The sequence below is a fragment of the Ipomoea nil genome, unplaced genomic scaffold (genome assembly GCF_001879475.1).
Source record: "Ipomoea nil cultivar Tokyo-kokei standard unplaced genomic scaffold, Asagao_1.1 scaffold2269, whole genome shotgun sequence".
Classification (NCBI taxonomy): Eukaryota; Viridiplantae; Streptophyta; class Magnoliopsida; order Solanales; family Convolvulaceae; genus Ipomoea; species Ipomoea nil.
Window position 1 is genome coordinate 75,565 of NW_017618697.1, and position 13,677 is coordinate 89,241.

The window sequence follows — 13,677 nt, forward strand, 5'->3', positions numbered from 1 at the left end:
GAATTCCTCAAGACCTTGCGTGGAATTCTGTGATAGCCTCTTCACTGCTATTTCTTCTCCCCCATCCAATGCACCCTAGGTAATTAAAATAAATAAAATAAGATTATGTACATGCCCATCTAAGAAATTAATGCTGCATATAATTTTACCTTGTATACAGTTCCAAATCCACCTTCGCCTAACTTGTTCATTTCTGAGAAGTTATTTGTAGCTCTTGATATTGTTGACCAATCGAAAACTGGTAGCTCTAATTCTTGCTTCAACATTTGCTCTTTCCTTTTTGATTTGTAAAAATACAAGTAAAGAGACACCCCAGCAAGAACTATTACAACCAACATCGACAAACAAGGCACAAGGATTTTTGTTTTCCTCCCCAATGAGCTTGAATGATGTGGTTTTGGTGTTAACCCTGTAGTTCCAAAAGATTTCTATTATTTCTTATTTTTTTAATGATGAGAAAAACTCACAATCACTACCTGAAGGTGTGTATTGGATAAACCTCGTCTTGTAACCTTAGACGGTAAAGCACCACAAAAAGGTAAACCAGTCTAATCACCTTCTTAGGTCAATAGGCCTAAGAAGGTCAGTAGGCCTCTCACCAAGAGTCGAACTTAAAACCTTATAGCAACTAAGGCAATAGTATGATGACCTTGTGCTTAAATGTTACCCCTATGGCTCCCCTTGAAGGAAGGTCACATGACTGAACCCCGATGGTGGGGTATTGACTCTTTGAGATGCAGTAGTTTAGAGAAAGTATAGAACAAATACTACATTGTAATAGAGTCAATAGTGTTAAAAAAAAAAATCTACATTATGTTCAGGCCGTCAAACTGATACTCCCTCCGTCCCTAATTGAATGTCTCATTTGTTTTTTGCATGGTTTTTAATACAATATAACAAATGTTACTAACTTTCCAATTTTGTCCCTCAAAAGTAGGTGTTATTTGTATAAAGTACAATTGTACTTATTTTTAGAAATTTGAAAAGTCAAGGGTAAATTGGGAAAGGTAGAGAGATAGTTATGTTCAATTTTAAAAAGTTGATATTATTTTGGGACAAATTAAAAAGGAAAGTAAGACATGTAAAATGAGACAAGAGGGAGTAATAAAGACATTAACTATACCTGGCATTTCAGAAGTAGCCAATCTGATGAACATATCTTGCCCATTCTGTACTGTTCTCATATCAACCAAATCTCCATACCAAATCAAACACCCACTTCCTCCATTGCTTATATTGAGAGTGGAATAAGCCATACAAGAGCAATTCCTTAAGCAAACTTGTTCACACTCTTGAAGGCTCATAGATTCATTATACCAAGACTGCTTTGTATCTGGCAATTTGATATTAGAATATCTGAGGAATCCATCTGATGAAGATCCATTCTTGTGGCAATTCAGGGGTTTTCTCCTATGGCATCCTCGTAACAAGCTTCCTGTGGCTGTGGCATTTTTAGTAGGCAAAAATTTGTCTAAACATACACAACCATGAAATTGCTGTATGTCACAGACACCATTTCCACCACAAAAACCATATCTTCCACAAGTATCTGCAGGATGGGTACGATAACTCATCCATTTGTTGATCTGATCTTCCCATACCCATGATTGTAGAAAACCATTGCTTGTAACAACAAATCTAAATAAACCCAAATCATTACTCGGATTACTCCAAAAATAAACCTCCTTTTTACTTATAACCACTCCATGTGTGCCAAAGTAGGTCATGTTCTGTTCTACTGGTCCTACACTAAAGCGCAAACCATTCCATGGACCTGAGTTAAAAATCTCAGTTGTTCTATTCTTCAGACTAACTTGTGGATATCCAGCAGGATCCAGGTGCAGTGTATACTGGCCTCTAGCTGGGTAATTTTCACCCTTCCAAGCTGTTAAAAAAATCTCACGACCAGTCTGCAACTTCCACCCAAGCTTCATTCCAGGTAACCAATGATCAGTTGGATAATCAAAACTTTGCCAGAGAAAATTCTGCAGGTTTTCGTCATCTGCATCTCTCACCACAAGGTTCCCAGTATCCAGCAACTCTGCAACCGGATTTTGAACCGATCTTGATGCGTTCGCAGACCAAACAGGCTGACCCTTGTCTCCGAGAAGTGCAAGTTGGCCTCCCAGCTGGGTGATCTTCAAGACTGTTGAAGAAGATGTGTTGACAAGCGGAGTGTCTCTGTTTGCAACCCATACCACTGTTTGATCAGGAATTTGGTTGTACCAGATTCCTACATATCGGTTTGAGGAATTGTTGGGGCTAAAAAATCCCATCACAAAGGTTCCACCTTTTGAGATGATGGTATCCCCATCTTTCAGAAATTGCGTTCTTGAAATTAAATTGATATCCTTTCCCAAGCAAATATTTGATATCGAAAGTATAATCAAAGCTGGTAAAAGCACTTCCATGGTTACTGCAGATCAGATACAGAATGGTAGAGGAATTTTTACAATAGCCTAAAATGAATATCAGACAATCAAGACCTCGTGTAAATGCAGGGAGGGATCTTTCCCTAGTAATCTGTCTTGACTGCTTTGCATCTTAACAAATTGACCTATTAAACCCATTATAATTTTTTTGGAGTGACCAAGGAAATTCGCAGTCAACGGTGTGTACAGGATAAATTTCATTTGGGGAACCAAGTCAGCAAATGACTACAATGTGATAAACTTGTAACTATTAAAGTCAAATGTGGAATGGGTAGAGATTTTGCCTGGAATAAGATTGAGAGGAGGTCGCCTAAGGAAACTTGGGAGGAGATGGAATTTGGGAAGAGATTTCTTAAAGAAATTTGGGAGGAGGTTCCATAAGAAAACTTTGGGAGGAGGTTTGACTAAAGAAAAAAACATGAGGTTAGATTTGGACACAAGTTTTGGAGAAAACTTGCAGGGAAAGAATATCATTAAATGCTTGGAATCTCTAGGCACATGGGTTATAGCTTAAAAATATCTAGATACATAGGTTGTTATAAATAAGGCAATATCCTTCCTTCATCATATCATCTCATTCCATCCGAAAATTTTCAGTAGCATAGCAAATTCTGTAGAGAGTAATAGAGAGTTATATTTATAATTCCTATTGTATTATCATTTTACCAATACAGAAAAAAATCTTCTTCAATTTGCCTTGTTCTGTATGATTTATTTTAAATCTTACACTAGAATTTATTCTCAATATTTTCAGTTCAAGTTGCTGTTGTAAATTTAGTGTTGTGAACTCGTTTCGATCCTAACAATTATTATGTGTTATATTAAAATCCAGTTATTAAATGACATGATGCACGTATACAAAAATAATTGTTCGCATTTCTTATTGATGTCTGTACTTCAAATTCATAAGCATCAATCTAACATAAGATATCTTTACCAAGACTATGTGGTCTAATGGTACCCGAGTTGAACTTTCATTTGGAAGGTTGTGAGTTCTCCAACTGAATTTAAATTGATTATAGGATATCTTTACCAAGACAGTAACATTTAAAAAACATAGGATATCTTTTACGTACTATCTAAGTTTTCGTTTCCCTACTGAATTTAAATTAAATATAAATTATACATTCAACGAGGACTCAACACCATAATAATAACTTCATTTTGAGAACTTTTTGAATGTGTGTCCCCAGGGACGGAGCCAGGAATTTTGTTGAGGGGGGGCGAAATAGAGACCGATTCACAAATTTTTTCAGTAAAGGCGAAACATTAAAATAAAAGAGATATTTAAAAATAAATAAATAAATTACCTAAGAAATATAGGTGTAAATATTATTGGATATGGGCAAAAAATAAAACAATTCGAAACTTTATAAAAATATTCATAACAAAATATGAAACATAATTAATTTGATAAAATAATTTGAATATATATATATATATATATATATATATATATATATATATATATATATATATATATATATATATATATATATATATATATATATATATATATATATATATATATATATATATGTATGTATGTATGTGTGTATCAAATATTAAAAAAACTATTAAAACATGATTGTGTTAGAGTCATAGGGAAGGAGCCAAAAAACTATATGATTCAAACGCCTAACCTTTATTATAACCAAATGCATGCCCTCTACCAACTAATTTAACTCATTTCTTATGAACAATTAACAGTTTTTATATACTAATACTCAAAAATGTACTATATACACATATATACATACAAAAATTATATATGGGGTAGAAGTAGGGGTAAGGGTGGGGGTGGGTGAGGGGGGCAGCTGACCCCCCTGCCCCCCCTTTGGCTCCGTCTATGTGTGCCCGAAGGATATCCCTTGCCAAAAAATAATCCAGGCTCCTTAGCTTGAGGCAATGCAAAATCATTAACCAACGTTTGAACTACAGAAGACATGTCTGATATACCATCTGTGAAGATTATTGCACACATGCATAGAAGGCCGACATGGATTGACCTTAGAACTTGAACTACATCATATGAACTAGCTATATGCTCATCAACCAACACAATTGATTTTCCTTCTTTGTAAAGCTTCCATGCCTATATAATATTTAAATCATACATACAAATAAAAATGAAATATTCTAGACAAGAAAGAATGGAAGCTTAAGGAATAAATGTGTAGTTGAAGATCTTAAGATGAAATTTAAATTCTGAGACAATTTAAGGAATAATCTGAGTTATGCATTAATCAACGAGGATTCAGTGATGACATTGTGACTTCATTAAGGGAACTTGTTGCATGTTTGGCTGAAGAACTCTCTGAGTTAAAAACAGCCCGGCCTTCTGCCAACGAAGAAGCCAGGCTCTTTAGGTTGAGGCAACACAGCGTCATTAACCAGCATTTAAACAACAGAAGACATGTTTAGTCTATCTTCTGAAGATTGTTGCATACATAAAAGACCAACATGGATTGACCTTAAAACTTGAGCTACATCATATGAATCAAATATATGCTCATCAATGAGTTTGAGTGATTCTCCTTCTTTATAAAGTTTCCATGCCTGTATAATATATATTTAACAATATTGTAGAGAGAAATGATGAATATTCCGCTAACATGAATGAGTAAATTAATATAATGGAATCATCTAAAAATCTTACATGTCCAAGAAGTGTCTCGTATTGATCTTCATTTGAAAATTCGTTATTTCTCTTGCCGCTAACAATCTCTAGTACTAAAACACCAAAGCTAAACACATCTGATTTAACTGAGAAGATCCCATGTGTTGCATATTCTGGAGATATATACCCACTACATTGTATGGTAAACACTCAATGAGTAGATGCATTTAAAAATATAATTAAGAACAAACATACGCAAAAGATGGCTTGCAAAAGTGTTTAAGAGTAAATTGTGATATATTCTTACTGCGTTCCAGCAACTCGTTTTGTATTATCTCCAGTTGCGTTTCCGGCTAAACTTCTAGCCAGACCAAAGTCGGATATTTTTGGGTTTAAGTCAATATCAAGCAAAACATTGCTACTCTTGAGGTCTCTATGGATAATTCTTAGTCGAGAATCTTGATGGAGATACAATAACCCTTGAGCAATTCCATTGATTATATTAAAGCGTTTTAGCCCGTCAAGTAACATTTTTCTTGTTTGATCTGCCAAAGGTTATTTAAGTTAGTGTTGTTTCAATAATTTCTTATGATTTGGATATAGATGACAAGGTAAACATACCAAATATGAAGAAGTCCAAACTTTTGTTAGGCATGTATTCATAGATCAACATCTTTTCTTTCCCGCTAATGCAGCAGTACCCCAAAAGCTTGACAAGATTTCGATGTTGTAATTTGGCAATACAAATGACTTCATTCATGAATTCCTCAAGACCTTGCGTGGAATTCTTTGATAGCCTCTTCACAGCTATTTCTTCTCCCCTATCCAAAGCACCCTAGGTAATTAAAATAAATAAAATAAGATTATGTACACGCCCATCTAAGAAATTAAAGCTGCATATAATTTTACCAGTTCCAAATCCACCTTGGCCTAACTTATTCATTTCTGAGAAGTTATTTGTAGCTCTTGATATTGTTGACCAATCGAAAACTGGTAGCTCTAATTCTTGCTTCAACATTTGCTCTTTCCTTTTTGATTTGCAAAAATACAAGTAAAGAGACATCCCAGCAAGAACTATTACAACCAGCATCGACAAACAAGGCACAATGATTTTTGTTTTCCTCCCCAGTGAGCTTGAATGATGTAGTTCTGGTAGTAACCCTGTAGTTCCAAAACAACTTTCTTATTTACACTTTATTATGAGGCTTTCAAAGGGAGTATAAACACATTTATTATACCTGGTAATGGTATTTCGGTAGCAGCCAGTCTTATGTATATGTCTTGCCCATCCGGTATTGTTCTCATATCATCTAAATCATCATACCAAATCAAACACCCACTTTCTCCATTGCTTATATTAAGAGTGGAATATGCCATACAAGAGCAATTCCTCAAACAAACTCGTTCACACTCTTGAAGGCTCATAGATTCATTATACCAATAATGCTTTGAATCTGGCAATTTGATATCAGAATTACAGGAGTGAGTGCTAGAGAAATTTCTTCTGTAGGCGACAATGAAGATCGGACAACGAAGAAAGACGGCGGGTGAACGCGAGAACCTTTACGTCAAAATAACGTGTCTTGACTTCACTTCTGTAATTTCCAAGTGAGATGAAATTTCTACCAACACTCGTAGGCCATGGCAGCCGTTCAGTCACTTAATTAAGTGAAAAGGGTCAAAATAGACCCTTTTAACTTTTGATGAAAAAATAATTAAGTTCTCAAACATTACCAGGACTATGTGGTCTAATGGTACCCGGGCTGGACTTCCATTTGGAAGGTTGTAAGTTCGAGCCTCAGTGGATGCGTTATTGGTTCTTTGTGTTTCAGTAGGTTGAGAAAGTATATGAATAGATACTACATTGTAATATATAGAGCCAGTAGCATTCAAAAAAAGTTTTGAAACCTTAAAAAGGTTCAATTAAATACTTGAACTCTTTAAAATTGTACAATTAGATCTAATTTACAGGTTATCGATAAAAAATTTATATATTTTATTTTTATTTGCTTTTTACCGTCCGACGACCATCGCCCGCCTCCTTCGATGGATTCTGATACATTAATAAAGAGCTTCTTCCCCATGGGAGCTTCACCAGATCCTAATTCTTTTGCTAATGCCATGAACTTCCATAGCCCAGATTTAAGGCTGTCTTTACCGTCGTTCCAAGATCCTACTATCCTGCTCCACCACCACCCTCCGCGGGCTAGCCATGGAGAAGCACAACACCTTTTCGTCATAGCCGACGCCGCAACTCAGCTGGGGTTCAGTGCTTCTGAGCACCATGAACATCACCAGAGGCTAGCGCTATGGAATGCCAGCATAGACTCCAACACCGCGCCAGCGCCGGGAGAGAGTATCTTCTGCAACATAAGAATACTTATTCAATTCACCGCCGATGCCGGCGTTGTATGAGCAGGTGGTTGGTGGACACTGGACAGAGCCAGTTTTTATGTTCAGAGAGGGGACCCCTGTCCAGCAACACTCCTTGGTGTCACAACCCTCAGGTTTGAGCAGCAAAAAACAGAAAGAATAAACAGAAGGAAATAGATGAAGAGGATGAGAAAAAGCTTTAGATAGAGAGGTATTAGGGTTCTGTGATTTCAGACCAAAAACAACATAAAAAACATCTCTCTAAAACAATAATTTAAAGCTGGAATTCCTTCGAAAATATCCTAACAAACTCCTATTTTCTCGCCGGAGGCAAGCCAGCTCAGATGTAGTGAAACGGCGTCGTCTGAGACCTTCCTTCAACTTCTCATCTTCATACGTCGTCGTTTGGACTAACCGGCTAACCACCTCCTGCTAACCGCTTCATACGACACCGTTTGGATTAGTAATAACCTCCGCATAACTGCCTTCGTCATACGACATCGTTTTGGTCCCCTGACTTCCCATACTTAGCATTTTTCAGCTTCCTCTTCTGATCCGAGACTCCTCCCCTTCAAATTTCTTCTTCTAGCTCTCAAGGTCATGACATTGCCCCCTCCTTCAGTAGATCCTTGTCCCCAAGAATCAAAATTTGGAAACTGCTTGGTGATGTGATGGTAGTTCTCCCAAGTAGCTGCTTCCTTAGGTAAATTGGCCCATTGCACTAAAATTTCCACTTCTGCCTTATTATTCTTCTTGATTAATCTCTTTCCCAGAGCTGCCAAGGGCTGTGTCAGGACCATCCCATCTTGATCTGTAAGAGGTAGGGTAGTTTGTGGACTCAATCCTTCTCCTACTTTTTTCTTCAATTGAGACACATGAAACACTGGGTGGATTGCAGTTCCAGGGGGTAATTGCAACTTATAGGCTACTTTCCCCACTTTGGCTGTGACCATATAGGGTCCATAGAACCTGGCAGTCAGTTTGACATTGGACCTAATGGCCACTGACACTTGTTTGTAAGGTTGTAGCTTCAGGTACACCCAATCCCCAACATCAAAACTCCTTTCACTTCTATTTCTGTCAGCTTGCTGCTTCATTCTTGCCTGAGCTTGCTGTAAGTTTTCCTTAAGGATGGCCACCATAGTGGCCCTCTCCTTAAACCACTCATGACCTTCTTCTTCAGTTACCACATCAAAAGTTATAGCTGGGGTTAGATATCCATATAAAGCCTGGAAAGGAGAACATTGTAAGGAGGTATGGTAGTTAGTGTTGTACCAATGCTCTGCTAGGTGAAGCCATTTACTCCAAGCTTTTGGCTTATGAAAAACCATACATCTGAGATAGGTTTCCAGACATCTATTAACTCTTTCTGTTTGACCATCAGATTGAGGGTGATAGGCTGTTGACATACTCAGTTTCACTTGCAGATGTTTGAATAAGGATTGCCAAAACTTGCTTAGGAAGACTTTGTCTCTATCACTCACAATATCTTGGGGAATACCATGCAGTTTATAGATGTTTTCCATGAAAATTTCAGCCACCTTTTCAGCTGTGTAAGGATGTGAGAGAGCTATGAAGTGTCCATACTTGGTAAATCTGTCCACTACCACCATTATTACCTCCTTTCCATTTGACATAGGAAGACCCTCAACAAAGTCCATTGATATACCCTGCCAAGCCTGTTCTGGAATTTTGAGGGGTTGTAAAAGTCCAGGATAGGCTACATTTTCCTCTTTGCACTGTTGACACACCTCACATGTCTTTACAGCTGTGATAACTTCATTCTTCATCCCTCTCCAATAGAACAGTTGTTTCAACCTGTGGTATGTTACTTGCTGGCCTGAATGACCCCCAATGGGAGAGTTGTGCATCTGAGCTAACAATCTGCTTCTCAAATCTCCTGAAACCCCAAGATAAAGCCTCTCTTTGTACTTGATCAACCCTTCAGTCACAGAGAATTTTGATCCTGCTTCTGGTACTATTAATTGCTCAGTTAACACCTTGGTAGCCAATTCATCTCCTTCATAACTTTTGAGCACTTCCTCAATCCATAATGGTCTGACAGTGGTAATGGCCATGGCCTCAGCTTGTGCCACATCTCTTTTCCTAGATAAGGCATCAGCCACACAGTTATCTCTTCCCTTCTTATACTGAATTTCATAACTGAGCCCAAGCAATTTGGTAAGGCCCTTTTGCTGCATTGCAGTAGTAATCTTTTGCTCTAACAGAAATTGAAGACTCTAATGATCAGTTTTGATGATGAAATGCCCTCCACAGAGATAAGGCCTCCATTTATCTATAGCATTAATGATGGAGAGATACTCTTTTTCATAGATAGAAAGCCCCAAGTGTTTAGGACCAAACCCCTTACTAAAGTAAGCTACTGGCTTCCCTTCTTGCATCAAGACTGCCCCCATTCCTTTGTGGCAAGCATCAGCTTCTACCACAAACTGCTTACTAAAATCTGGAAGTGACAAGACTGGTGCTGAACATAAAGCCTGTTTAAGCTGATCAAAAGCAGTTTCAGACACTGAGCTCCATTGAAATGCATCCTTCTTTAACATGTCAGTTAAGGGTCTACTTATGATGTCATATGACTTGATGAACCTCCTGTAGTACCCTGTTAGACCAAGGAAGCCTCTTAACTCCCTGATGTTCACTGGTTTTGGCCAAGCCCTCACTGCAATTAACTTCTCTGGATCAGTCTGTAAGCCTTTGCCAGAGATTATATGCCCCAAATATTCCACTTCATTTTTGGCAAATGAACACTTGCTCAACTTGGCTAACAACTGATTGCTCTTCATTATCTTTAGAACTTCCCTCAGATGCTCCCAATGGCTCTCCAATGAAGGACTATAAACAAGGATGTCATCAAAAAAGAGAAGGACTGTTTTTCTGATTAAGGGTTGAAACACATGATTCATAAGAGCCTGAAAAGTAGTTGGGGCATTTGTCAACCCAAATGGCATGACTTTAAACTCATACAGTCCTTGATGGGTTCTAAATGCTGTCTTGTATTCCTCCCCTTGTTTCATCCTGACTTGATGATAACCAGCTCTTAAATCCAATTTAGAAAACACCTTAGCCTTGGCCAATTCTGAGAACAGATCTTCTATGAGTGGAATAGGAAATTTGTTCTTTATAGTTATGCCATTCAAGGTTCTGTAGTCCACACAAAACCTCCATGAATTGTCTTTCTTAGGTACCAATAAAACAGGAGAGGCAAAAGGAGATGTGCTGGGTGCAATAATTCCAGCTGTTAGCATTTCACTTACCATTTTCTCAATGGTGTTCTTTTGTAGGAAAGAATACCTATAGGGTTTTAAATTGACTGGTTTGGATCCTGGTAGTAAGGGAATCATATGATCAAATGGCCTTTTAGGAGGTAGAGTTTTTGGTTCTTCAAACAACTGCTGATATTCTTGCAGAATCTCATTTAATTCTGGGGGATGAGATTCTGCTGGTTCTTTGGTTCTGATCTCTTGGAGCATCCCTTGTAGCATATACCCTTGTATTCCTTCTTTCACCCATCTTCTGACCTCTTTCTTGGTAGCTTGCTGTAAAATAATGTCCTTAGTTAGGCCCTTTAACAACACTTTTCTCCCTTCCTTGTGGAAAGAATGCCAGGAGGTTTAGTATGCAACTGTATTGGGGCAAAAAAGTCAATCCAGTCCATTCCAATGACTATATCACATCCACCTAATTTGAGGACTCTCAGATCCTTCTCAAATTCTTCTTTCTGTACCCGCCACTTCAACCTCTTACATATTAGATCACAGATCATCTGTTCCCCATTTGCCATTGTAACCTGTAGTGTTTCAGCCTTATCAGGAACAATCCTCAATTGATCAAGCACCCTGGGGTCCACAAAGCTATGTGTACTCCCACTATCCACCAGTATGGTCACTTGCTGCTTGTTGATGATACCTAGCAGCTTAATTGTGTTTAGGCCTTCCCCTCCAATCACTGCATTCATAGTAACCTCTACCTCTTCTGTTTCTGGTTCCATTAAGGGTTCCACATTCCCATCTTGTTCCCCACTCATTTCCTCTGCACTCTCTTGGAAATCAGCTCATTCAATGATATTAAAAGTGGGGCTTTTGCATCTATGTCCAGGATTCCAAGGTTCAAAACATCTTAAACACCTATTCTGCTCCTTAAGTTGATCTCTGAATTTATTGATTTCAGGTGATCTAGCATTGGAGTGAAGTTATTTGAGGCTATAGATCTGGTGATATTCTGGCTGGTTTGGGTTTTTGTTGGTTCATTTTGTCTAGGGTTGAGGGATCTGTTATGGGTAGTTGTGTTCTTTGGGTAGTATATGATGGTTTTTGGGTGGATTGCGGACTGGTTTTCTGTGGATCATTCACCTTCAAACCCTTCTCAAATTGCCTAGCCAACCAAATGGCATCCTCCAAACTATTAGGCTTAGATGTCCTCACAAAACATCTAAGTTGTTGCTTCAACCTCACCACATAGCTATCCAAGAAATATTGTTTAGTCAAGTAGGGATAAATCTGTAACAGCAAGCCTTTGTATTCCTCAAACTTATCAGAAAAATCCACAACATTACCCCATTGCTTAAAATTAGAAAATTCCTCCATTACATCAATGTTACTTCCACAGAACCTCTTAACAACTGCATTAGCAAAATTAGGCCATTGAAAGCCTTCCCTTAACCCATTTAAGTATGCCTCATACCACATAGCCACCCTACCAGTTAAGTTTACAAACAAAACATGCATGGTTTCATCCCTAGGGATTCTGGCTAACATGAAAAACCTCTCACACCTAACAACCCACAGTCTTGGATTTTCATAATCAAAAGAGGGAAATTCATGTTTGTACCTCATTCATTGCTCACCCCCTGGGTTGTTTTGGCCAGTTCTTGCCACAAAGTGCACTCTCCTAGCCAATCCAGGTCTAGCTGCATTTCCAGGAAATCCATGGAAGCCATAAGGGGGTTCTGGTAAGCCATCATCACCATCAGAGACTTCTTCCACCTCCATTTCTTCTTCCTCAACAGGCTCTTTTCCTGGTCTTCTTCCTGGATCTACACTGCCTTCCCCTGGGCTCTGCTGGGTAGGTGGGGGTTGTCCATGGACTGAAGGTTGGTCCATGGAATGTGGAGGAGGTCTGTTCAACCTTAGCAACTCCATAATCTCATCTTTCCATTCCACCATGTGAGCCCTTAGCTCCAAGATAGAGTCCTCCATTCTCTGTTGTCCAGCAGTAATCCTTGTATTCTGCTCAAGGTTACTTGCCTCCAACCTTGCCTCAAACTCAGCTTGCTTCTCTTGCAAAGCTCTAAACCTTTCTTCGTTGTTCACCATTGTAGCCCAGCAAAGGAGCTCTGATACCAAATGTCACAACCCTCAGGTTTGAGCAGCAAAAACAGAAAGAATAAACAGAAGGAAATAGATGAAGAGGATGACAAAAAGCTTGAGATAGAAACATCTCTCTAAAACAGACCAAAAACAACATAAAAAACATCTCTCTAAAACAATAATTTAAAGCTGGAATTCCTTCGAAAATATCCTAACAAACTCCTATTTTCTCGCCGGAGGCAAGCCAGCTCAGATGTGGTGAAACGGCGTCGTCTGAGACCTTCCTTCAACTTCTCATCTTCATACGTCGTCGTTTGGACTAACCGGCTAACCACCTCCTGCTAACCGCTCCATACGACACCGTTTGGATTAGTAATAACCTCCGCATAACTGCCTTCGTCATACGACATCATTTTGGTCCCCTGACTTCCCATACTTAGCATTTTTTCAGCTTCCTCTTCTGATCCGAGACTCCTCCCCTTCAAATTTCTTCTTCTAGCTCTCAAGGTCATGACACTTGGATTCGTGCTTGGACGGAACCATAGCCGGGAACAGCCATAGCTCCTCCTTCCAGATAGGCCTCTTTCCAGACAGGAAGGTGGCGACGAACGTCGCTAGCCGGCCAAAAATAAATATAAAAAATATATTTTTAAATTTTTTACTTGGTGACCAGTTGATTACCTGTAAATTAGGTCTAATTTTACAATTTTAAAGAGTTCAAGTGTGTAATAATAATAATAATATCGTCCACCTGGAAATGAAAACAAAATGTATAAGTCGTTATAAGGAGTTCTAAAATACATATACAAAGTGTATACCATCTAATTACCCTATTTCCTTTATGGGGAAGAAAGAAAACGATGGAACCCGCAAATATTGGAAAAACGACAATTATTGTTAACCAAGACTATGTGGTCTAATGGTA

General features: G+C 38.4%; 1 protein-coding gene across 1 annotated transcript; it reads left to right on the forward strand.

The window, feature by feature from the left end:
• The first annotated feature begins 7,098 nt into the window (after positions 1 to 7,098).
• LOC109150301 lies at positions 7,099 to 7,467 on the forward strand. Its single transcript, XM_019298193.1, has one exon. It carries the CDS (start codon positions 7,099 to 7,101, stop codon positions 7,465 to 7,467), a length of 369 nt encoding a protein of 122 aa, XP_019153738.1.
• The last annotated feature ends 6,210 nt before the right edge of the window (positions 7,468 to 13,677 follow it).